At 43.5% G+C, this 26880-nt stretch overlaps 2 protein-coding genes and 1 long non-coding RNA gene across 4 annotated transcripts; 1 reads left to right on the top strand and 2 right to left on the bottom strand.

Moving 5' to 3' along the window:
- Positions 1-654: 654 nt before the first annotated feature.
- Positions 655-3512, bottom strand: LOC124661138. Of its 2 annotated transcripts, XM_047198995.1 has the most exons (4): positions 3465-3512; positions 3286-3355; positions 2911-3122; positions 655-940 (listed from the first exon to the last, which is right to left on the bottom strand). In XM_047198995.1, exons 2-4 carry the CDS (start codon positions 3309-3311, stop codon positions 900-902), a joined length of 279 nt encoding a protein of 92 aa, XP_047054951.1. In that variant the 5' UTR covers positions 3312-3355; positions 3465-3512; the 3' UTR covers positions 655-899. The 2 variants fall into 2 exon arrangements, with proteins under 2 accessions (XP_047054951.1, XP_047054950.1); XM_047198994.1 differs by lacking the exon at positions 3465-3512 and having other exon boundaries at positions 3286-3452.
- An 8023-nt stretch (positions 3513-11535) lies between these two features.
- On the top strand, positions 11536-15267 carry LOC124661137. The gene is made up of 3 exons (XR_006990114.1): positions 11536-11916; positions 11988-12096; positions 13080-15267. It is a non-coding gene; the product is annotated as an uncharacterized LOC124661137 (long non-coding RNA).
- Positions 15268-23036: 7769 nt separating this feature from the next.
- LOC124661136 lies at positions 23037-25431 on the bottom strand (the record flags this gene model as incomplete). The annotated part of the gene is given in 3 exon segments (XM_047198993.1): positions 23037-23063; positions 24297-24678; positions 24681-25431. Coding segments are annotated over 3 exon segments (1146 nt in total), but the record flags the coding sequence as incomplete, so codon positions are not given.
- Positions 25432-26880: the final 1449 nt, after the last annotated feature.

The following is a 26880-nucleotide window of genomic DNA, read 5'->3' as shown; positions in this document are numbered from 1 at the left end:
CAGTTATTCTTTCGTGAGATTAGAGAAGAAACGAGCGGAAATTTGTCGTACAAGTATTCGTAGCAAGAAACTTGCAATCTTGAAGTGCTCTGTGTCGCAAGCAATTTTCTTGATTTGTCTAAAAAAAACAATTTTCTTGACTTTTCTGTGACACGAGGCTAGTCACAATTTTCCGAACTAAGACCATCCTTAGGTTTCATTCAGCTCCATGATGCATCATAGCTACCGCAATCTTACTGCGGTTTTCTGAAGCGTATATGTATTTATTTTACAACAGTGTTTATCTATTCTTTCTTGTACTACAAACCTTTCGTCTTACAACACATTGTTTTTTTTTTGCTTCGATTTTACTGCTGTCAGCTTAAAAAACATTATTTAACTGAACTCAACTTTTAGTTTCGGTTCACTCTACTGCAATGCACACATTAATATGGTGCATGGTATTCTTAAAAAATTCTAGTCAGCTACAGTCTCCTACATCAACACATCAAATTCATTCCCATACCCCTGCTAATCGATGCATTTATCAGATCAGGCTGTAAATGCAAAAGAACCACCAGGCTTGTATCCAATCCTTACTGAACCATGGTGGCATCAGAGAACAAGACAGTTGCGCAAATGCCATATGAAAGATTCTTACTCATACATTAGAGCTTACAAATTGGCACATTGCCTAAAACTGATTCTGCAATGGGTATACATAACAAGCTGGCAAAAACAGTTGGGTCTCCTTCAGGAAATAAAGATCTGTCATAAACAGTCATGGCACCATAGGGATAAGACCCCTATCTAGCATAGATTGATAGGAGTACATGATCCGGTTACACAGCATCCTAAATTAATCAAGTGCAAGTTATAGTGAACACAGTAAGAGCTGCTTCTAAGGAAATGCAGCTCTATTATATTCCTGGATGGCACCCTTCATCTTCACATGGCATTTCTGTTTCAGAGAGAACAAAGGAAGGATCAGGACATGTTGTTGCCACTTCAAGCATCAAAATACCAAATAGAGTAATAACAAAAAAGCAAGTGCTTGATACAACGATAGGCAAATGTTCTGCTCGCTCAGAATCCGAACAATGAGTTTGAAAAAAGAAGCTACAACAGTACAGATTAAATGACTTTGAATCCTAGATGGACATATTTACAAGGAGAAATTCCACACACTTAAATTACTGATATAACTGAACCACAAATCATACATAAGCTCAAGCAACACTGGATATTCTACAATCAAGTTGTGTTCAAGAAAGAATTATAGTATGATCCACTAAGCACCATTAAAAAGGTATTTGCAGTCTCATACATAGCTTCAGGTTCAGAGTTCAAAGATAGGAAGCACTAAATTACATCATGATTGTATTTAAATAGGAAAGAAAACACACTAGCCAATGTTGGCAAGACTAGGCCTCTTTGAGCTCATATACAGTGGCAAACATGATGACAAGATTGCACTTTGTGCTCACAGTTCAGAAAACTGTGAGACAACAAAACGAGAGGTCCATGCTAAAAACACAAGACAAGTCATTTCTCAGCACCACTACATACTGCTAATATGATACCATATAAGGGTAAGAACAAGTTGAGGAAGCATTTAGTCTATTACCGCAAGTAAACAATTTTTAATATTGCCCCAGTACAGAAGTAATTTAAAATCATCTTACACCAAGCATTCTCAGTGTTGCTTCACTAATATTGTTGAAAGGCCCCCCAAAGGAATCAATACATAAGTGATTTCAAATGCTCTTACGGCGAGGATTTGTCAAATGCCACTAAACTAGTATTGTCAAAATAACCAAAGGAATCAATCATGCAGCTAGCACCACTACACCGCTATACCAGCAGTTGTGATGGACGATGCACGGTGCAAAAACTTAACAAGTGCACTATACAGATCCTCTATAGGTCAAAAGGCAAACCTTGCAGGATCGCCCTCAAGGGCAGGGAATGAGGGAGGCCACACCATCATAAAAGGATGGATATCACCAAACCATTGATGATTTACTCTGTTCTCATACAATTTACGCAGTATTCTGCACTTAATATCCAAGTAGAATATGCATTGACCACCCCGCAGGAATACGAACTGACCATTGTCTCCCACCTGGCTTATCACCACATGAGCAATATCCTCATCCTCAAGCGTGTGACCTGGCATCCCTAAAATAGGCATCTCATTCAAACAAATGGTATCGATCAGCAACCAGTTGTCCCCCTTGTGGAGCCAGATGCGAAGTTGAAACTCCATAACATGCATGAGATATACACTGGAAGCATCATCAGCCCCTGACAACATGGTCTTAAAATAGTGATACTTCACTCCTTGTGGGAGCTGAATTGTGGAGAAACTTGAGGTCGTCATATCCAAGACAATAATGTCGTCACTACTCTTGGACGGCATATAGATTTTGTTGCTGATGAACACAGCTTTAGGGCTAAAATGCACACTATGGAGGCAAGTGGCCGTGGTACGCAAGCACCAGACACCATCTTGCAACATATAGACATGTGTTGTCAACTTTCCTGCCTCCTCTGTGAACTCCCCCGACACATACAAGTACGACAAGCCGTTGGCTTCTTCTTTGGAGAGGATTGCAGCGAACTCTGGGACCTTATGGTCCTGGACACACGGGAGTGGTGGAAAGACTTCCATGCCTTTCTCAGCGCATAGCGGGCGGTGCACTCCACGTGTCAATTTTGATCCTTCGCAGCAACGGGTGAAGAAGCTGCCGCCTCGACAGTGCATGATTTTGTGCGCACCGAACCGGTAACCCGACAAGCGGGACATGACGGTGGCGAGCTCTGCAGGCTGAGGCAGCATCGGGACAAAGCGTGGAGCATCTAGCCCCTCTGAAAAAACCGACCACTCGTATATGTAGTAGCCGAGGAGGCGGGGTGGGTGGAGCTTACGGAACCGGCGGAGGAAGGCGGGGTCGGAGGCATGTCCGAGCCAGCGCTTGCAAACAAGCGCGGCGCGGACGAGGGTGGTGGGGAAGCCGACGCGGACGATAATCTCTCTGAGGAGGTTGTCATCTTCAAGAACCTTGGTTGCAGCCACTATCAATGTTGGGGAAAGTGACTGTGTCTCGCCATCCAGACGTGGTTTCTTCTCGGGACGGACACTGGAAAACCAGAGGAAGCAACAAACATATGCCAAACAGCATCAATGCAATGTACTAATTTCTTCAACCAATATCCATCCGGCCACTCGTCAAAATATAACAAAAATAATAAACCGTGTGAAACGAAATGTGTGTGTTGGGGGATCGAGAGACCGGATCTTACCACTGGGGAATCTCAGAAGCGTCCATCAAATATCTTCCCCCTCAGCTGATCTCCCGTTGGCCGCTGCTTGCTGCGACAAGAAAATGTAGGAATAGGGTTCAGGGAGAAGAAAATCTAGCTAGGGTTTCACGCGAGACATGAGAGGAGATTGGGAGATGGCAGAAAAGAGAAAGACTGGCCTCAAATCGGGAGGCGAAGCAGCCTTTGACCACCGCCGTGGACGGGCTCGGATCACCTGTCGGTCGGCGGCGCCCCTTGTTCCGGTGTGGCGATGTGGGGAATGGAGCATCATTGAGCTGAAAGTGCGGTTTTAAAAAAGAGGGGAGCTGAAGTGGGGTGAAGAAGAAGAGATTGCGATTGCGAGCGTACAATGAGTCGAGTCGAGTCCAGGTCCCAGCAATTATGGCCCATTGGTAGCCCATAATATCCCTTTCGTCCTGCAGCGTACAGGCCGTCGCCGGCTAGAATCCATCTATTTATCCGGGGGATTGAGTAGGAAGAATAAGTACACTCGTACGCCACCGCGCAGGAGGATCAAATATCCCGATGGCCGGCGGCGAGGAGCTTTTGCTGCAGCTCTGCGCCACCGAAAACAAGAGCTGTTCGCTGCAGCGCTGCACCAAGGCGGAGGAGGCGTTCACAGGCGAGGAGGGTGCACTTAAGAGGAAGGCGTCAAAGGCCGGTCTCGAGTTTTTGACCCCAAGAAGGAAGGGGGAGGACGGCTACTTCAAAGCGACGGAGGAGACAGAGGAGGACGATGAGCTGACACAGGATGAAGATGAAGATGAAGATGAAGATTTCGACACCGTCCTTGAACAGTGCAAAAGAGAGCACGAGGAACATATGTCGAAGCTGATTGCTAACCTGCTGTTTGTGTTGAAGACCAAGGATTATTCCATTGATTCCGAAGGTGAGGGAGAATTCTCGAAGAATGAACCAGTTGTTTGGAAGTGAGTCTCTCGTATGGATGAGGAAGTGAATATGATTTCTGGAGATGTGATCCACTAAAGGAGATCCACCAATGTCCAATGCTATGTTATGTTATTTATCTACTAGTAAGCTTTGTCGCCGTGCCTGTTGTCATACATGTTTCTGTAGCATTATTTGCTCTTTCCGAATTGTGTGCGTTAAAAAGCACCAAGGAAGGCTTTGATTGCAGGCACTTTTGGCCATAGCAGAAGAAAAAATAAACAACAACAATCACATGTTATGGTTCCCTGGAGATAATACACACACGTTAGAACACTTGTCCAATGAATATGGCAGTAACATATTTCATCCAAAGCGTGTAACAGCAAAATAAACACCTATATGACCATCCTAACGAACTCTCTCATGACTTTCCAAAGACAATACTTGCATCATCGCCAATAGACCCAAAAAATCTGAATAGGAAACAATGCATCCTATTATTATATTCAGTCATGCTCCCAACAGTTTGTCTCCACATGTGGAATTCCTAAGGTAGCAATTCTTACTTCTTTATTCTTGAACTTGTGAGTTATGATACAGCTCGCATATTTCGCTCTACATGGAAGGGTTTCATCTCATCTAGCCAAGAATCCATGCCAATACATCCCTTTATTTTCTTATCCTCCTATAGGTGTTCAATGGTCTGAATCTCTTTCGAGATATTTTAGGGAATGAGAAGATCTGAAAAAGGAGGTGCAAACTGAAAGATCAAATTTGGAATGTTATCAAGAGAACTTGTAATCCTAATGAGTAGAGTCTCACACATAAGTTAGATGGATACCTTCTCGCCTGAAAATGCTTCTGCTAGAAGAAGGAAAATGTTTACTGAATTCAGCAATTTCATGAACTGGAACAAAATGCAAAATCTCTAAATACTTATCAGCACTAACTAAAGATAGAAGATACACCGAAGATCCTACAATGTACACATAATTTCCGTATCAGATCAGAAAAAAGGAAAAAACATCACTTCCATGTCCCCCAAAAGACACATGCACTCACTCACTCATGTAGCAAGTAGTAAGTACCGTAGTAAATATAAGGTCATGGTATTTTTCAGTTCAGACTGTTGCTGTAACACTACTATGTGTACTTTTAACCAACTAACAGTGCCACGAGTTTATATTCAAATTAAACGATAATCTGCTATTTAGTTTGAATCAACTATGGATTTCATCCTTCAAAAGATACCGTACAATTTCTGTCCAATGTCTAATGTACCTTTTATGTTAATTCTCAATGGTGGCATAGCTTTGATAAATAATATTTTCTGTATATAAACATATCCTTTGATGTGGCTTTACAAAACATGTGGGAAAATGAAAGTGTGAAAGCAACAGAGAATAAAAATAACAAAAATTACCTGATAGAACATTAGCACCAACAATTTTTCTGAAAATGTGCACACAACCTGAAAACCAGGCACACCTGAAAAATAAAAAGAGAGTGAATACATATACAGGGCAACAGAACCTGAATGACCAGACATACTGAAACGAAATGAGACATAAAAAATCTAACGTATAATACGTACCAGCAAAGTATCCCAATGTTGATTAGAGACTATAGTGGGATAATAAGAAAAGAAATTTACATATTGGCGACAAATTCAGACAAAGCTAGCAAGCTATCTGAAACAAATCATGTGCTAGACAAGAACTCTACGAAGTACAATATAATGGATAGGCAAGAGGCCAAGCTTTTTTCTTCATCATGAACTCTCATTATATATAAAACACAATGAACGGGTTAAGCATTAGTAGTGCATCACAAATTCGTAATTATCCTCGGCTGTTTTCATGTGGTAATCATTATCTCATAGAAGCATTTGAATGGATTTTGAATTTCGACCACAGAACTGAAACATCAAAGAATAAAGGTAGAATAAATTATCAGAGACATAAGAGTTCATACCTTGAACCTTCATTTAACCACATATCTGTAACTTTTTGGAAAGAAATTTACATATTGGCGACAAATTCAGACAAAGCTAGCAAGCTATACGAAACAAATCATGTGCTAGACATGAACTCTACGAAGTACAATATAATGGATAGGCAAGAGGCCAAGCTTTTTTCTTCATCATGAACTCTCATTATATATAAAACACAATGAATGGGTTAAGCATTAGTAGTGCATCACAAATTCATAATTATCCTCAGCTGTTTTCATGTGGTAATCATTATCTCATAGAAGCATTCGAATGGCTTTTGAATTTCGACCACAGAACTGAAACATCAAAGAATAAAGGTAGAAGAAATTATCGGAGACATAAGAGTTCATACCTTGAACCTTCATTTAACCACATATACTTGTAACTTTTTGGATCTGGACTAACAATACTGCAAGAAAGAAATATAAAAGATAAAGGTTGTTTCCTGTTCCAAAAATCTAGCGACTTCGAGGCAGGTATCAACTAAATAAGCGAAAGTTCTTGGAAAATTTAAATATGATAAAATGTACCCATTCTTGCCAAACATAAGTGAAGTTCTTGGAACAATTAAATATGCAAATAATCAGCAGGTATCACTCGGCATGGGTTACCTAATGATAATAAAATCTGCATATCGAATTCTCCATATCGCCATTATCGATCAAATAATCTTAGGCCATTTGTAAACTCCACACAACAATAAACAACCATAAGAAAATGTCTCAGCTGGAATGAAGAAGATCAAAAAAAATTGTTAGCAGAAAAACGAAGGAGTGAACAAATTAATGAAAATATAAATATGCTGAAACTACGGGGCCATGAGCTGGTAAAGATGGAACAATAGCATTCCATATAAATGTACTACTTGTAGGCCTGCACATGGCCTGACATAAAATGAACACCTCCTACTTGAATTAACGATCGCTGATATTAGTTGATTGTAGATGGTAGTGTAAGGCCCCGACTGAAGTACCAAGGGAGAATTGATGTGATGCATGGTCACCTCACTCCTCCAATCGAATCTGCAAGAAACAACATCAACCATTTTAGCGAACAGGAAAAACAACGCATCCAACTATTCGGATCCGGAGCACATTAACGGGAAATCAAGAAATAGCCAATACACCCTGAATTACACGGATCTGCGAGTACATGAAAAGTGACCCAACGCCAAAAAGAATCAAGGAAGTAGAAAAAAACTCAGCCGTAGACACCTGCTCTACGTCCTAGCCAGGGCAGGTTGTTGCTGCTGCTCGGCCTGCCTACAGGGCCATGGTGTGACACCGTGCTGCTCGCCTCGGACCCGCCGCTCCTTACCCCCACCCGAAGTTGGAAGAGACAGGGATGGGACGGCGGCCAGCAGATTACGCCTGTACAGGTAGCCGTGGAGTTAAGGACGTGCCAGCGAAGGCAGGGAGGTCAAGATCTTCGCGTGTGTCCACCATTTCGCTGGTTACCGTCGACGGAAGCAGGAGAGAGAGAGAGAGAGAGAGAGAGAGAGAGAGAGAGAGAGAGAGAAGAGGTAGAGGAAGAGGAAGAGGAGGGCGCAGTCAGATGATGTACCGCTTGTCGCCGCCGGAGCCGTGGTCGAAGCCGGCATCTCCGTCTCCGTCCTCGTCGCATCCGCTGTTGGCTGTTGCCTGAGAAAAAAAATGGTGTGGCCGGCCTTCCCATAGTTTGGTTGAATGGAAGCAGAGGAGGCGGATTGGAAGAGAGGAGGGTACACGAGACTCTTCCAAAAGAAAAATAGGAAGAATTTAATGGAAGGGATGACAGCGGCAAGAGACTCTTCCAGAAAAAAAAACGTAATGCCAGGTTCCACTTAAACGGTGCCGGTTTCCTATCTACTCCCATGCACGTAACTTTTTTTTTTTGCTAGCTCCCATGCACGTAACTAATGCAATGACCGGAAGAGTAACCGGTAAATTAAACAGTACATAGCGAAAAGAAAGGAATATAAATGAAATAAATAGCAGGATTCGAGAAGGAAGGACAAATGGCAGAAAACTACCGCATGAAGGAGCTCATAAATAGCCGATCTACGAGTTCCCAAAACGCTAATAGAGCCCTAAAACGTTTAGCTTTTATATAGGGTATAATATGTTTCAAACCCATCTTTGTTATTCATCCATCTGTATCTATCTTACTATATGACATGCTTTTCCCTGTTGTTTACTATTCTATAATGTTGTTATGGAGTCCGATGTTTAATTGTGAGCGTGGTTTCTGCTAGTCGAAGGTACTTTAAGACAATGTTCGGCGTTGTTTACCTAATAGGATTGTTAGAATTGTTCTGTTACAATCCCCTCTTTCCGTAGTCTGTGATGGTACTTCGCTCCCACCACCTCTCACCTAGGGGATTTGTACAGAAGTTTTGAGTTTCTGAACTCCGCAAAGTAAGGCAGCGTTTCGTTGAGACTTGACCATCAAGAGAGATAAAGTGCGTGCGTTGTTTTTCTTTTTGCAGCTCAAACTTTTCTCGACTCACCGAGCGATTTCATACACTTTTTTTTTTGAAGTAGTGCTAAAAACATCGACAGAACAATAGTTCACGAGCGATTTCATAAACTAATATAGTTGATGTGCTGTAATCGCTAATAAGGGATAGCGATCCTTTTTCCCTGACGCGCCGCACGGGAGTGTGATCGGTGTGGCGCTTACCTATATATTTTCTCAAAAAGAAAGGGCATCACGAAGTCACCGGAAGCAAAACCACACCATCGGAAATCTGCCGGTTCCTATGGAATTTACCACGCAAAAGAAAGGGACGAAAAAAACTTGATCGCAAGGATCTACCGTTCCCATATCGTATCTACAGTCGAAAACATGAGCGTGTCGATGTCTGATTGGAGAGAGTAGCCCATAAACAGTACCCAAGCTCACGAGGTTTAAGCAAAGTCCTTCAGAATTGAGTATATATATCTATACCTAATAATAAAGGAGCTAAGGTTTCTGCCAGATTTTTCGTCCAACTTTTTTTAGGACGGTTTTGCCCTCCCACCAAACAACATAATACTTCAATTACCATCGTACCGGTTCGCTCCCTCTTCTTATTCCCGAGCTATTTCTTCCTCCCGAGCCGCACTGGCTGTTCTTCGTCAAGGGCCCCGTACGTGCATCAATTAATGGGCCGGAAAGCCAATTCCATCGGTAACAAAAATCACCAAAGCACTTGCAGTCAACAGATTGAAATAGGTTGAATAGTACCACCTCGTTCTCTTACAATGAATACCGCTGGTTTATATACGTTCTAATTGGCATGGAATTTCAGCGAGGTGAATAAATGAGAAGTAGCACAATTGACTGGTCTGGAAGTACCAGATGAAATACAGGAGCTCGGCCACGAGCTCGTAGCGGATCGACTACGGTGCCGACAAGCGCAGGCGAGCAAGAAAGGTTGGCAGAGAGAGTTGGAAGGAACAGGAACGGAAGGGGCGCCGCGACCTGCGGGCGAGGAATTTGAGCAAGGATGAGAGGCGGTCGTGGCGGCGCACGGCGAGGTACTCAGGGACGGCGACCGGCAGAACTCGAAGGCGGCGCGCTCGGGTACTGAGAGGAGGCGGCGACGCTCACCCTGGCGGGCGCGCTGGACTTGGTCGACGGGGTCGGTCCGCGAGCCTGGCAGGCGGCGCGGGGCGAGGACGGCGGCCTTGAGGACAGAACGGAGCTCGACGGCGGAGCTGAGTGACGTCCACACGAGGACAGGAGGAGGTCGGGGTGGCGCATGTTCGAGGACGGGGAGGCAGAGGCAGCGCGGTTGGCGGTGGGGCGTGCTTTGCGTCTGGAGAAGCTCAGAGAGGATGGGGACGAGCGGCTCGGGTGGGGTTCAGGCAGAGAGAGAGAGAGAGGGTGAGGGACCTGAGATGGAAAATGGAAGAAGCTGGGGGTGAAAAGAGGCCGGCGGCGGGGGTGTGGGTGCAAAACAGCCAGGAGGCTGTCGGTGGGGGCTAGGGTTTGGCCTGGGGGTGGGCTGTGTTGGGTTTGGGTTGCCGGCTGGGCTGGGTCTGGCCTGGCCCGGTTGGAGAGCTCCTCTACCCAGTTTTTTTTAATAAAACCTTTTTCCTGTTTTTATTTTCTGCTTTGTTTTAAAGCCATTTAAAATATTGTTAATATAGGAAATAGCTAGAGAAAAATAGGCTTTTATTTGGGCTGTGGATGGGGCCAAAATAATTAACAAACACACCTACGTGATGCGTGCAAGAGGAATAAATTGACATTAACGGTCCTTGAATCGGCTATAAGCTGCAGGTTAACTTGCAAAATCCGTACCTGCCCAGTTTTAGCATTGCTGATATTTGGATGCAATCTAATAGGAGAACATGCAAACAAATATGAAAACTTTATTATCTTACAAAATAAAAATAAGATTGAAGAAAAAATACTAAATTTATTTAATCAAAATTGCATTCGAACCTGGTCGCTAAGCTTTAAAACAAAAAATCTATTCAATATATAAAATTCACTTAAGTATTTTGAAAAGATTATTTATCTTTATCATATCCACAACACAGATACTCCCTCCGGTCCGAAAAAAGAGTCAGAAAAGGAATTTGGCAATAAAACCCTCGAGCTTTTTTCTTCCTCAACCTGCACTCCCTCCCTCTCGATTGGTGCTGCGCGCACACGGAACCAGCAACCCACTCGCACCCGCACCCAAGTCGATCTGCTCCACGCCGCGCCACGGAGATCCCCTCTCCACGCTGCACCGCCGAGATCCCCTCTCCGAGCCGCGCCACCGCCGAGATCCCCTCTTCGAGCCGCGCCGCCGCCGAGATCCCTTCTCCGCGCCGAGCCCTCCTCTACCATCCACGCCGGTGACGAGTCACCGAATCCGTTGTCCGTTAGGCTTGATCCGCTGGAGGCAAAGCTGGATGAGCTGGATTCGGTGGTCGTGAGGCCAGACGCGCCGAAGTCTTCTCCCGCAAAGATGAGAGGCGGCGCTGGTCACGGATGCGCGGTGGCCGCACGCCAAGAGAGGAGATCGAGATGGTGTTGGGCTTATTTTGATTAATTTAGATTAGAAGGGGTTTATTGGAAAACATAATTTGACCGTGGCATCCGACTCTTTCTTCGGATCGGAGGGAGTACTATTTATCCCGGTGCAACGCACGGGCATTTGTGCTAGTAACATATAATATATAGGGAAACTCTATTAGATACCTGGGTGTAGAATAATTATTCTGCTCCCGGGTCGGCCGACCGAGCCGGTGCTCCGGTGCGGCTCACGCCATGGGCAGGCCTCTCTCCCGTAATTTTTTTTAGGTTTCTTATCAGGTTGCCGGTTTCCTTTCTTCATCGTGGGGATCAGGACGTGCACACTCTCCGCTCGATCCAGTTTCCAGAAACTGCCGTAATGCGCTCATCCCAGCTCCACAAATCCGTCGACCTCAGTGTCGCGGCCGCTGCCGCTGCCGCTCGGAGATTCCGCGCCGTATTGGCGTCGTGCTCGTCGATCCCAGCTTCCCCGGTTCAATTCCTCCCACTCCCTCGCCGACGGTCCCGAATCCCAGACGGCACTGGGGGGAGCTGCGCGTGGAGCGCTTCCCGATGGACGACGGCGCGTCCATGGGTGACTGCACCGCCCACCGCAAGTACTTGTTTTCCTCCTTCCAGCCTCACATTCCCCCGCTCGGGAGCGCAGTATTCCCGTGCTGAACCCGTCGTCGCCGCGCCTCACCATCCTCGACGCCCTCTCTGCCAGGCTTCTCTTCTGCACGGTTGTAAAGGTAGGCAGTCTTCCCTTCCGCGTCAGCTCGTGGGGTAATTTTTTGGTGAGGTGGCTCATGTATTCTTGCAGGGATTGGGCGGTGGCATAACAGGCCACGAGAGCGATCTCCAACTTGGTGGATCCTCTCTTAGCTTGAAGGAACTTGCGAAGAAATCATGCCCAAGCAGTTTTTAAATAGGTACTGCAATATCATCGATCAATCCACCTGTAAGAAACGTTTCATTGGCAGCAGATTTACATAATCAATTGTACCTTATCTGCTATTCAGTGACCCGCCTGATACCAATGCTATGGGCATATCAGCGATTCTGTAATTGTGCTGCAATATCAGCGATTCTGTTTTTCAAAAATTGCAATATCATAGATTCTGTAGGATTGTTTGAAGATTGATCTTTAGGTAGAGATTCTATAATGGCATTTGCAGCTATACAGTTTCTACAGCCTCAGTGTCCTACTTGTTGGAAATAGCAAATACGTACCTAGGAGTAGATTAATGGCAGCGGTAATTGTTCTGTTTGTTGTCCTACTGTAATGTAACGGTAGTGGTAATCTTGAACTTTACAAGTGGCATGCTTAGGAGTAGATTATACATACCTAGCGATACTGCTTGACCCATGATTGGACGCAATTCGCCACATTAATCACACAGTAGGCGCATATGAATATGTTTATTGCTCTCTAATTTTAGGTGCTTCTCCTTGAATATTACGTGACCCTGGGTGAGGAAGATAATTGTTTACCAAGTTATTATTGAACACACGGCCCATCAAGGACCTAATTTTATGAATGGGGATATTGGTAACCTTATGAATTGGTATATTGCCTATTTTTGGGGGTTTTAATCTCTACTTGAACTTACAAACTTAGCATCTTTTTTGGAAAATTCTTGAAACAAGCATAATTTATCTTTACTGCCCAGCCTTTGATTCTATACGGTAGATCCATATCATCATTTTTACTGAAGTGTCAAATCAGTCAGATCCAGAAGGGTGCCAGAGTAAAATCAATATGGCAAACTTGTCTCCATACCATTTATTTTCTTCTAATTTGTGGAAATTGGTTGTATTGTGTGGAAGCTGCTTCAGAAAACGAACTTATGTTATTTCTAATCAAGCAACATCCCTAGTAACTTGTGCTAATTGATTCTCCTTATTATTGCAGCAAGATCACTAGCACACATGCTGATGTGCACCCAATTTCACTGATGACTGTGGGATGCATCTATATCCTATACTCAGAATACTCTTAAAGCGAGAAATGCTTTTTTTCTGAATTTTTTCTTTGTTAAATACTTGATGGGTAGATGGTATGCTTGATTTGTTATTCTGCACTCATTTTTGGCAAAGTAGTATGTATACTATTTTGATTTACCATTATGTGAATTAAATTATTAGCATACACTAGAAGCTAAATTTTCTTGATTAACCATGGTCCGGTATTATGCATAATTTTCTAAGTTGTTGCCTGCAATGGTATCTTAAATCTAGCGCTAGTGGGCATGCTCAGCTAGGTTTAGGCAAATTATTCTGGTTCTATAATTATAAATTTACAGAGCTGGAGTGTTTTAACAATAAAACTTCACCTTTAAGTGGAACAGAAAATTCATCAAGTCTCTTTGGTAGTATCATGGTAAGCATGCCTGATATTTGAAGTTTCCCAGTGCAGATCCACTGAGAATATGCGAGGAAATATGCGTTGCTAATAGGTGAGAATATTTTTATGTACGGTGTTAGTGAGACTGCCAGGTGCTAGAAGAAAACGCGTAATGCTTGAACAATCTTTTATTAATTTTACATCTTTTCTTCATATACGTCTCTTAGTCTCCGTGGCTCACTCAGCTGTATTTTGTTTTGAGAATATTTCCACTGTAGTTTGTAAGTATGTTATTTCGAAAGGTCGTAAAAATGCTACTCACAGACATGAAGTGAAAATGATATATATCTTGAGGAGAACCAACAATGCTGCTAATGTAACTTCAGTTTAGCTTGTCTTTAGAGATGGATAGATGTGGAAAAAAATGCATGTCAGTATATCCTTCTACTAATTAGTCTATTTTTCAATAAAAATTTATTAGTGATATGTTTTCTTCTTAAGCTCTTCACATGGTGAAGTTATATGGCCCTTGCGCCTGTGGTTTGCTAGCCAGTGATACTTATTATCATGTGACGCATTAGTTGCTCCAAACATAATATAAATGCTTCAATAACTTATCTCTGAAAGGAAATCTTATTTCTGAAGTTTCCAATTCTGCTGGGGCTTGCAGATTTAAAATATGTTTTGGCTCATTTTCAAAACAACTTACGTTGTTGATTGGTGTCTGATTGTTCAGTCATATGGATAAATAGCCTCATGCTTTCTAGATTGTACGTATCACTGGCATAGCTGTATGGTCAAGTGACCTGAATTATGACTCTAGATCTGTCCAGCTAACGATGATATGCAACCTACTTAACCGTATCTATTTTATCCGTTGTCACATCTTATTTTTTTACAAGGCTCAGCGTGCTGATTTCATTCTTTCTCGGAGCTTGTTGGTAATTGCTTGCAGTTCGCATTCCTATTGTTGATTCAAGTTGCTGCAAACCAAGCATCTGCACATGTTTGTTACAGAAATTCAAGTTCTGTCGTCAGGTTTCAGCCATGTTGGTAAATACTAACAGTCGGTCATGCATATCATGGTCTATGCAGTTTTCTTAGAGTTACTACCCTGATTTTTCGTGCAATTTAGATCTATTCTTCACTTAGAAGCATTTGCCTAATTTGTTGAGCGTTCACTTATAGTGACGCTCTTCGGTTGCAAGATGATTTGTCTTATTTTCTTTCATAGATGGCAAACTAACTACTTACTAGATTTGACTAGCTATTTACCTTCACATGTTAGAAACAGAACAAAAGTTTGTGTCACCTTTGTGTTGCCAAGAGCAAATGTTTGGGTCACCATCATGTAATGAATTGTCCATTTTTATTTACCTTATCATACAATTCATTTGTTGCTGACACATATTACTGAACAAATAATCTTATGTGTCCTTCTTTCTTATGGAGCTTTCAGATTCACCATCCGTTTGGCATGTTTTTTTAACAAACCTACAACCTGAAAGATCATGCTGGTGATGAGCATTCGAGTTCAAGACTGATGAGAAGCAACCGATCTGTGGGGCTTCACATATGTCATGCTAGCCCCAACAAGATGCATTCGAGTTCAAGATTGATGAGAAGCAATTGATCCGAGGGGCTTCACATATGTCATGCTAGCCCCAACAAGGTGCCGATGAGGTGACCTTCAGCACCGTGTTGCCTAGTAGGATGAAAATGAGTCATCAAAACCCCAGTGGAATTATTATACCAATTTTTTTTTACAACGAGTCATGTACATCACTAAATGTTTGATGAATAATTCCTTCGTTTTATTTACAGTCTTGTTAGGCCTTGCTCACATTTATTCTATGGGAACATGCGGCTATGCCAGTCTCCCTCAAAAAACATGAGGCTATGCCAGTAAATCTTACGTTCTTATAGTCAGATAATATGATAATCATGCAGAGTCTTATGTGTGTAATCAGCAGATCTTTTAATCAAGAATATTACGCATGTGTAATAAAGCAAGTATCATCAGTTGGTAATGAAATTATTACATGGATGGCGTGCAAAAGTGTTTGGCGGTACAGGAGAAGAAAAATTAACAGTGCCATTAATACTTACGTTGCTGGAGGAAAAAGCCCAACAGTCCTCTTACGTTAGCTGCCAGGTTCTTACGTCAGCCACGGTTTTTTTTTTTTTTTTTTACGTTCGTGCTTTGGAAACAGATACGCACGATCTTGCTTGGGTAGTGGATGCGGAAGATTTTTTACGTTGCACGCACACAATCTTACGACGCGCGGGACAGAAGCCTGCGCGCTGGGTCATTGAGCCGGATGGGTTTTCGCGCGCCAGAAGGGAATGGATGCAGCGGCTCGCACCAGATCGACCCGGGTGCAGAATAATATTCTGCTCCCTGGGTGTCAAATAGCGCGTCTCTATATATATATAATAGGTCTGCCACTTGATATATATTGAATACACAATGTGTATTAAATGAATTTAGCTCAATACTTCTTAGTAAAGTACTTCTTTCAGCAAAAAGATTCAAGAGCTTAGCTAAACCCAAACATAAACTTAACGATATAACATTGCATAGGGGCAATGGATGGTATCATTGCATACGGAAGGGAATGCTATTAACGACATATCATGCAGAAGAATCTCTGAACATTTGCTATTAACGATTTAAGTGCTAACAGCGATATAAGAAATTTCTCAACATCTGCTAGCAAAGATATAAGCGATCTCTAGACATGTGCTAACTGCGTTATAAACAATCTCCAAAATCCCCAAGTAATTTATGTGGCATATCGCAATATGAAAGTATAGATGGTATATGACAAAGCACAGTATAGACGTGTTGGTTCGGTACTTCGGTTCAGAACAGCCACAGGATTCCTTGCTACTTGTTTAGCACAGGAAACTTTAGAAAGTGCTCCGGCTGCGTCATGCCAATGCCAGTGAGAGTAACAAATTCTGTTATCTTCAACAGCAATTTGTTATTGAGCTCTTTTAACTGGGTAGCCAAGCCTTTCATGCACTTCTTGTCCTGGTCCTTCTTACCCTTTCCCTTCTTACACTTGCCCTTCATCCCCGAGCCAGACTGAATGTGGAGAATAAGTCGTCTGGTATCCCCAACCTCATTACATGCAGAATATGCCTGGCGTTTCTTCATGTTACCAGCCTCTGAACCTGTCTCATCTCTGACCTTATGAAACCGATAGACCGTCCCTTCCTGAAATGTTAGATTAGACTCATAAGGACAGATGTAAAAAATATTTAACATGTGCAGATAGATACCATGTTCATATCAGTTGTAAGCCACAATCATGCAAAATAAAATACTACCAAAAACTTTCATGGAGGCATGTCAAGTGATTCTCCAAGAAGCAAGATTAGAACCACTAACTGGAAATTCCAATACATATAAGACCAGGCCATAAAATTTCATTAGGATTTACAGTTTACCATGCCAAGATCTACAAACATGAAAAACACGGCACCATCTTTGGTTACAGGAAAAGGAAATAGTCTCGTATAGAAAATGCATGAAACTTGACATCCTCAAAACATTCTAAATAGTGCCTAACCAGTAACCATTTATCAGGCAATGCAATTAATTAACATCAGTCTCACTATGTTGTGACATAAGAACCTAACACCCTTTAATGTTGCTTAAAACTCAAGACATAACTTGAAATCGTATGGGACCAAATTTGCAATACAATCCGGTGATTTTTCTGTCTATTTGTGATCCTCAGAAGTTCTGCTACAATCAGTCCTGGTTATTGATCCCTTCGAAAAAGTAACATTTGGGCGCCTGTTGCTTTACAATCAGATATACTGAATTACTAAGCATCAATTGTGATACAAATATAATTACTAAGGATCATACTGAAACAAACTAGCAAGACGATGGCAATAATCCTAAAACCCACTTAGCCCTTAGATGAATTACACACAGAATGCGGAAGGTAACAGCCCCACTAGTGTGCTACTTTTCCATTATAGTAAATAACATAAACCACTATGTGCCCTCATACTTATCCATTTCTTTGATACAATTTAAACTTACTATGCCAGTATGATACTCTAACACTATTGACATCCTCAGCATAGATGTCTCTGAAGTGAACAACCGACAGCATGCCATAATCCTCTTGCTCTACAATCTAGTAAGTTTGAGTCAAAGGGACTACATAAAAGCAACATCTAGAACCTGACTCCATGGATCACTAACGGCAATTTAGTAGATACATTATTCCAACTGCTTTAATATTCACAGGAGCGGTACAGTTCACTACAGTGACCACATATTGTGATACTAGGGACTGTGCAGTTAACTAGCAACCACCTAGTGAAGGAAATTTACAAATGCTTCATTGAAATAAAACGCAAAGGCTTTTTGCGTTTTCTTAAATAAAAAAAACAGGAACTTTAGTGAAGACATGTTCAAATGGTAGGCTTGCTGACACTTATTTTCTTCTCAGCACAGCAATAATGTTTCCCACACAAAAAATCGAACAGGCTACTAATAAACTGTATGAACAGAACACAAAGGAATGCAAATAGTACACTTGTTCGTCATGAAGCAGTAATGCAAACTAGTATACACACCAAGTGAAATCCAAACATTGTCCAAGCGGATGTGTTGTTCCATAGGCAGCGACAAGTAGCTATCTCGTACTAAAATCAAAACATAAACCATTACGCTGAAGGAAACAATTAGAGTATATGCCCTCATATTTTTCATTTCTTTGATACAATTTAAACATAGGATGCCAGTATGGTACACTTGAAGTTTCTAAATATCCTCAGCATACATAAGTGAAAAATAGAATAGATTGTTTTTCCAACAACTGATACCTCCAAAAGGCCAGCCGCCTAGCACACTGCACACATAGACGATGCCCAGGCACTAGGTGACACATTTCCGACTAGCCAACTATCCATCCTAGGCCCACCAAATACTAGCATTAAGTGCTGATATGTCGCCCAACTAGCGCACAAAATGGAGATACTTGGCACCCAACTATTGAACCTCAAACAAACTTAACAGCATTACTATTCTTTTATAGTGGTCTGTTTTGTATAAAAATATAGAAATAGTTGCATCTAAGGTCACTGCATGCTTGTCACATTACTTGGAAGTTGAAACTGGACAACCTCTCGAAGGCAACAAACTAACCAGCAAGGCAGCAATCAGTATTAGCTTTGAGAAATCTTGCACAATTTCAACCAAACAAAGCTCAAATGGAGGCAATTGCCAATCATCATAAGGACGCAGTTACTAACAAAAAAATAATAAAGAGAACATAAACCATGCTGTTCCCATTTTGACAGGACCGAAAAAAATTGCATCAAGCATCAACTAGAATGTCGGACTAATTCGAAAAGACAGAAATAAGGCCAGGAATGGACCAAAAACATCAAATAGTTTCGTAGTGTAGTGGTTAGCACTCCAGACTCTCAATCTGGCGACCATCGTTTGAATCCCAGCAAGACCTACTTTTTTTTAGCTTGCACTGAATGTTTCCACGGTAACTTGTACTCATATTGTTTTACATGACATTTGGTAATTCCACTATATTATTGTACTCACATTTTTTAAGCCCACATTTAGAATTTCCATGCTAAAATGTACTCAAGACTTCCCACTAGGCGACACGTTTACAGCTAGACCATTTATCCCTTCTAGGCCCACCTAATTGGTGCTTAGGCACTAGACGTGACTGGAGCGTGGAGCTCGAGATTTCCTCTTTTGGGAACGTGTCCTTTACCGCTGGCTGGGACAAATTCGTCCACGACAGCGGGCTCTTGTATGGCAACATCCTCGACGGACGCTTTTCAGTCTATGTGTGGCACAACCTTTGGTGCCGGGTAACCATGTCGCCCAGTCTGATGTAGCCAGGCGACTGATTTGGCTGATGTAGCCAAGGTCAGCTGAGGAGAAGAGGAAGTAGGATCCTCGAGGTGCAGTATCAGCAGTAGCTTGGATGTAAATTTTTCCCCATGCATGGGCCAAACTGTAACATAACCTTTCAGTCAGAGTATGCATTTTGCGCCGAGCGGTCCGCTTGTTCTCGGAGAGGCTTCTTGCTTCGCCGCTTTCTGCCGTACGTCGTCTCGGAGGTTGTCCCCCGGCCCTTGTGGACTACCAGTTGGTCGTGTAGACCGTTGTTAGCCAGGCCAGTCGGGGCAGCTAGAATAGCTCATGAGGGATTGCCCCCGAGTCCTCCGGCCGCGTGCTCAGGAGAAGCAGAAGTGCGCAATCATCGTGCCCAGAATCAACGAGAGTTTGAGGCGGGAGGACAATTAGCCTTCGTGGTGTGAGGCCCCTGCCCGCAGCTTCATCGCAGATCTTTCCAGAAGAGAAATTCAGACTGCCTCCTTGAGGGAGTGGTTTTGGGCTTCCACTGATGCCAATGGTGGTTGTATTGTAGCAGCGCGTTGGCGGGTACCTGGTTGAAGTCTGACAATGACCCTACCTTTCTAGGCGAGCCCCCGTGCTCTTGGCCAATTCTGCTATCCACGAGGCATGATGTGGCCACCGCGCTGGGCCTACCCGTTCTCGCAGGACCCTCGGGGAGGCAACCGTGAGATTCTTCGGGTGGCCCTTAGAGGAAAATGCCCTGGATGCACGTCCTTGCCGGCTCCTCAAAGGGGTAACCGTAAGGCTCTGCATGTAGAGATTTTCCTGCGCGCCCGTCCATCTTGGCCCCTCGTGGAGACGACCATGGGACTCCATTTGCGGGCTCCAAAGAATGGCCGTCCTGTATGTGTGTTCTTGTTGGCTCCTCGAGGAGCTGACCATAAGACTCTGCATGTAGGCTCTGAAGGCAATCGTCCCGTACTGTATGCGTGTTCTTATTAGTTCCTGATACGTTGCAAACATATCTATAATTTTTGATACACCAATTTATATATGTTTTGCTTACACTTCGTTGAACTTTTATACATTTTCCGGCACTAACCTATTAGCAAGACCTTTCAGGGTGAAAACCCAATGTCTGGCCTTAACTGGTTGTGCCTGGCAATGACCTTGTTGGAGGCATTGTTTTGAAAGCGGAGACTATCTTCAGGGTGAAAACCTAAGATCTTTGATCGAGCGATGACGGCGTTGGTGCACTGTTTTCTTCTTGGAGGCGTCGCTTTTGGAGAGTCTGTATTTCAGGTGTTGTCTTGGTGGTGGATGTATTGCTGTTGTTAGACCTGGGATAATGTGGCGGGACTTTTATTTCTTAGTTTTCTTTTCTCTTTTTTGGTTATATGCATCAGTAATGCCAATAGGGTGTTGCGTTGTTGTAGAGGCCGGGTGTAATTGGTATCTTTTGGTATTAATATATTCCCCTTATTAGAAAAAAAAAAGCACTATATTGGTACTCCCTCCGACTCCATTTACTTGCCGCAGACCATGAGGTTCATTGGCCTTGCTTTGCCAATGCTTTGCATCAAGTAATTCGGGCCAGAGGTAGTACTGAAGTTACCACATGGTAACAAAAGAACCTGGAATATAGAAATAGTTATTCAGACTTTCAGCAGCACAACATTTTTGATTCTCGAATCAGTATGTTTAATATATGGATGCAAATCAATGGACCACGGAAGGTTCATGCGTGCAGGTCCATCACGCACTGGGGAATCAACACGCATCCGAGTCACAACACCCTACGTGCAGTTCGTCGCGTCCAAGACCAAATACGTTTTCTGTGGCATTAATATGCAATCTTTGAAGTTATGTTTACTTGATTTACCATAGAAAAGCAGTCTTCTTGTTTACCTTGGCAGGCAAGCTAATTGTGAATCCGATGCCGAAAGGAAGTCAAAGACGGACTCTATACCGACTCGGAATCCGGAACAGAGCTAGTGATCGTCTCCGCATTTATATAGATCAATAGATGTTAGATGAACGCATCGAAATCTAGCAAAGGTAACTTGGAAACTCTGCGAGTGTTCTCTGAAACCCTACACCACCATGGCCAGCGAATCAGGCCTACCGATGCTGCAGACGGAGGAGGCGACTACCGGCGGGGAGGGTGCACTGAAGAGGAAGGCGCTGACGGACGGTCTCGAGGCGTGCGCAACAGAAAGGAAAGCGGAGGACGGCTGCTCCATGGCGGCCGACGAGGCCGAGGCAGCCAAGAAGGCAGGCTTGTCCGAGGTTCTTGATCAGGGCGGCGATGCGACGGTGGTGGCCGACCTAATGACGGACGAAGAACAAGATGAGGATGACGCCGACGCCGACTGCCCGTTTGATCAGGTCGACCATGTCGACGGCAAGATGATGAAGGAAGAGGAGGAAGATGAGGACGAGGAAGACGACGACGACGATGACGACGTGGACTTCCCATCAAACGCGTTCTGCGCAGAGTGGAAAGCACGCCACGATGCGACGGTGGTGGCCGACGAACTGACCGACGAAGAGGACGACGACTTCTCCTCCCCGTTTGATTACGCATTCCTCGCAAAGTTGGAAGAACGGCACGAGGAGGAATTCCAGGAGCTGTTAGCTGAGATGATGATATAGGCTACCGAAGCTAGCTAGTTGTTTTTTTTTGTCTGTCTCGAGCTGTTCAGTCTCTGTGTTGGGAAACATATATAAGTTGGTTCTGGCAAAGTTGTAGTTATTCTTTCGTGAGATTAGAGAAGAAACGAGCGGAAATTTGTCGTACAAGTATTCGTAGCAAGAAACTTGCAATCTTGAAGTGCTCTGTGTTCATCGCAAGCAATTTTCTTGATTTGTCTAAAAAAAAGCAATTTTCTTGACTTTTCTGTGACACGAGGCTAGTCACAATTTTCCGAACTAAGACCATCCTTAGGTTTCATTCAGCTCCATGATGCATCACAGCTACCGCAATCTTACTGCGGTTTTCTGAAGCGTATATGTATTTACCTTACAACAGTGTTTATCTATTCTTTCTTGTACTACAAACCTTTCGTCTTACAACACTTTTTTGTTGCTTCGATTTTACTGCGGTCAGCTTAAAAAACATTATTTAACTGAACTCAACTTTCAGTTTCGGTTCACTCTACTGCAATGCACACATTAATATGGTGCATGGTTATTCTTAAAAAATTCTAGTCAGCTACAGTTTCCTACATCAACACATCAAATTCATTCCCATACCCCTGCTAATCGATGCATCTATCAGATCAGGCTGTAAATGCAAAAGAACCACCAGCCTTGTATCCAATCCTTACTGAACCATGGTGGCATCAGAGAACAAGACAGTTGCGCAAATGCCATATGAAAGATTCTTACTCATACATTAGAGCTTACAAATTGGCACATTGCCTAAAACTGATTCTGCAATGGGTATACATAACACGCTGGCAAAAGCAGTTGGGTCTCCTCCAGGAAATAAAGATCTGTCATAAACAGTCATGGCACCATAGGGATAGGACCCCTATCTAGCATAGATTGATAGGAGTACATGATCCGGTTACACAGCATCCTAAATTAATCAAGTGCAAGTTATAGTGAACACAGTAAGAGCTGCTTCTAAGGAAATGCAGCTCTATTATATTATCCTGGGTGGCACCCTTCATCTTCACATGGCATTTCTGTTTCAGAGAGAACAAAGGAAGGATCAGGACATGTTGTTGCCACTTCAAGCATCAAAATACCAAATAGAGTAATAACAAAAAAGCAAGTGCTTGATACAACGATAGGCAAATGTTCTGCTCGCTCAGAATCCGAACAATGAGTTTGAAAAAAGAAGCTACTCCGTACAACAGTACAGATTAAATGACTTTGCATCATAGTTTAAAATAGCCGGCTATAGCCGGGCTATAGCCCGCTATAGCCTTTCCCGCATGGTGCGGCTAACTGCATTAGCCCGCTAAAAGGTGCCAAAGTCCTTAAATAGCCGGCTATAGCCAGGCTATAGCCGGGCTATAGCTGTTTTGGAAGACCGCGGCTATATCCTGTAGCCGGCTATTTTAAACATTGCTTTGCATCCTAGATGGACATATTTACAAGGAGAAATGCCACACACTTAAATTACTGATATATCTGAACCACAAATCATACATAAGCTCAAGCAACACTGGATATTCTACAATCAAGTTGTGTTCAAGAAAGAATTATAGTATGATCCACTAAGCACCATTAAAAAGGTATTTGCAGTCTCATACATAGCTTCAGGTTCAGTGTTCAAAGATAGGAAGCACTAAATTACATCATGATTGTATTTAAATAGGAAGTCAAACTTCCAAACTTGCTAGGTTTGTGATAATATTGCAAGACAAGAAAACACACTAGCCAACATGTTGGCAAGACTAGGCCTCTTTGAGCTCATATACAGTGGCAAACATGATGACAAGATTGCACTTTGTGCTCACAGTTCAGAAAACTGTGAGACAACAAAACGAGAGGTCCATGCTAAAAACACAAGACAAGTCATTTTTCAGCACCACTACATACTGCTAATATGAGACCATATAAGGGTAAGAACAAGTTGAGGAAGCATTTTGTCTATTACCGCAAGTAAACAATTTTTAATATTGCCCCAGTACAGAAGTAATTTAAAATCATCTTACACCAAGCATTCTCAGTGTTGCTTCACTAATATTGTTGAAAGGCCCCTCAAAGGAATCAATACATAAGTGATTTCAAATGCTCTTACGGCGAGGATTTGTCAAATGCCACTAAACTAGTATTGTCAAAATAAGCGAAGGAATCAATCATGCAGCTAGCACCACTACACCGCTATACCAACAGTTGTGATGGACGATGCACGGTGCAAAAACTTAACAAGTGCACTATACAGATCCTCTATAGGTCAAAAGGCAAACCTTGCAGGATCGCCCTCAAGGGCAGGGAATGAGGGAGGCCACACCATCATAAAAGGATGGATATCACCAAACCATCGATGATTTACTCTGTTCTCGTACACTTTACGCAGTATTCTGCACTTAATATCCAAGTAGAATATGCATTGAGCACTCCGCAGGAATACGAACTGACCATTGTCTCCCACCTGGCTTATCACCGCATGAGCAATATCCTTACCCTCAAGCGTGTGATCTGACATCCCTAAAATAGGCATCTCATTCAAACAAATGGTATTGATCAGCAACCAGTTGTCCCCCTTGTGGAGCCATATGCGAAGTTGAAAGTCCATAACATGCATGAGATATACACCGGAAGCATCATCAGCCCCTGACAGCATGGTCTTGAAGTAGTCATACCTCACACTGCTTATTTGTTGAAATGTGGGAGCTGAACTGTGGAGAAACTTGAGGCCATCATATCCAAGACAATAATGTCGTCACTACTGGCGGATGGCATATAGATTTTGTTGCCGACGAGGACAGCTTCTGGGAAAGAATACAGATCGTGGAGGCAAGTGGCTGTGGTACGCAGGCACCAGACACCATCTTGCAACATATAGACACGTGCTGTGGACTTTCCTGCCTCCTCTGTCGAATCCCCCAACACACAAAAGTAGGACAAGCCGCTGGCTTCTTCTTTGGAGAGGATTGCACTGAACTTACGGATACTATGGTCCTGGACGCGCGGGCATGGTGGGACGAATTTCATGCCTTTCTCAGCGCATAGCGGGCGGTGTACTCCATGTGTCAATCTTGTTCTTTCATGGCGCTTGGTGAGTACGCTGCCGTTCCGGCAGTGCATTATGTCGTGTGCACCAAATGTATAACCTGCCAGGCGGGGCATGACAGTGGCAAGCTCTGCGGGCTGAGGCAGCATCGGGACAAAGCGTGGAGCATCTAGCTGCCCCGCCGACGGCCCCTCTGAGATGTAGTAGCCAAGGAGGCGGGGCGGGTGGAGCTTGCGGAACCGGCGGAGGAAGGCAGGGTCGGAGGCGTGCCCAAACCAGCGCTTGCAGACGAGCGCGGCGCGGACCAGGGTGGTGGGGAAGCCGACGCGGACGATAATCTCCCTGAGAAGATTGTCGTCGTCCAAAACCTTGGTTGGGGAAAGTGGTTGTGTCTCGTCATCCAGACGTGGTTTCTTCTCGGTACGGACACTGGAAAAGCAGCAAGCGACAAACATATGCTAGCCAGAGTCAATGCAATGTAGTACTAGTACATACTAATTAATTCAATAAACATCCATCCGACCATTCATCAAAATAAGCAGTGTGAAATGAAATGTGTGTGTGTGTGTGTGTGCACGAAATGAAATGTAAAGACCGGACCTTACCACTCGGAAATCTCAGAAGTATCCATCATATATCTTCCCTCAGCTGATGTCCCGCTGACCGCTGCTTGCTGCGACCAAAAAAAATGCAGGAATAGGGTTTAGGGAGAAGAATTTTTTTTCGAAAGGTCCAGCAACTCTGCTGGCTTTCGATTTTCATTACGGAGTAGTAGGTAGAATATTTACAGAGGGCGAAGAAAATCTAGCTAGGGTTTCACGCGAGAAGAGAAGAAATTGGGAGATAGCAGGAAAGAGAAATACTGGCCTCAAATCGGGAGACGAAGCAGCCTGTGACCGCCGCCGAGGACGGGCTCAGCTCGCCGACGAATCAGCGGCGCCCCATGTTCCGGTGTGGGCGTGTGGCGGCATCGGTGAGCTGGAGGTGGAGGTGAAGAACTGAAGTGCAGTGCAGGTGCGAGCCTATAATGAGTCGAGTCCAGGCAGGTCCAACCAATTATGGCCCATATGTAGCCGAGACCCAAGAGCTGCCCATATATCCCTTTCGGCCTGTAGCTTACGGGCCGTCGCCGGTACAGATTTTTTTAGAGGCCTGAAATAGTTTGCCCGGAAAGTCATTTCCACAAAAGGTTATTTTTGTGTAAATCGCCGCCGAAGCTAGCTGTTTTTGTCTTGTCTCGAGGGGTCTGTTGGGTTGCTCGAACCCTTTTTTCGCATAAATAGAGATTTTTTCCTAGAGTCATGATGAACTAGCTCAAGTGTAAAGTCATGTTCTCCCTCTAGTTGGGACCCTAACAAGTCATTTCTAACTCATTTATGCACTTTGTTTGGCAGTCGCAAAGCAGAGTTCCGTAAACATGGACCGCTAGTTTGGTTGCAATCTTTGGTATGTTTGGGTAACCACTTGTCACAAGTGCTGACTTTACCATGCAGTTCTATAAAGAGATAAGTAAAATATGACAGCAGTAAAATAAATATCTTCCAACTCTAGCTACTAGCAAATAGTGATCTTCTCTAGCTACTAGCAAATAGAAGTTTATTAATATGTTTTCCTGGCTACAAGAAAATTGGTGTTCGACATAACAAGAGTAAATTGGAGGAGTGGTGGACGGTATGACAGTCTGGCCACATTGCAGTGGCCCACCGTTGCCTCTTGTTCTTCTAAGCATGACTGTCACCCTGATTAACACCATCGCCATAGTCAATGTCGTCCGGCGTCACGTTCTTCTCATCAGGGAAGAACTCATCAATACCGCA

The sequence above is a fragment of the Lolium rigidum genome, chromosome 6 (genome assembly GCF_022539505.1).
Source record: "Lolium rigidum isolate FL_2022 chromosome 6, APGP_CSIRO_Lrig_0.1, whole genome shotgun sequence".
NCBI lineage: Eukaryota > Viridiplantae > Streptophyta > Magnoliopsida > Poales > Poaceae > Lolium > Lolium rigidum.
Note: the sequence above shows the minus strand (reverse complement) of the source record. Positions and strands in the feature narration are given on the sequence as shown.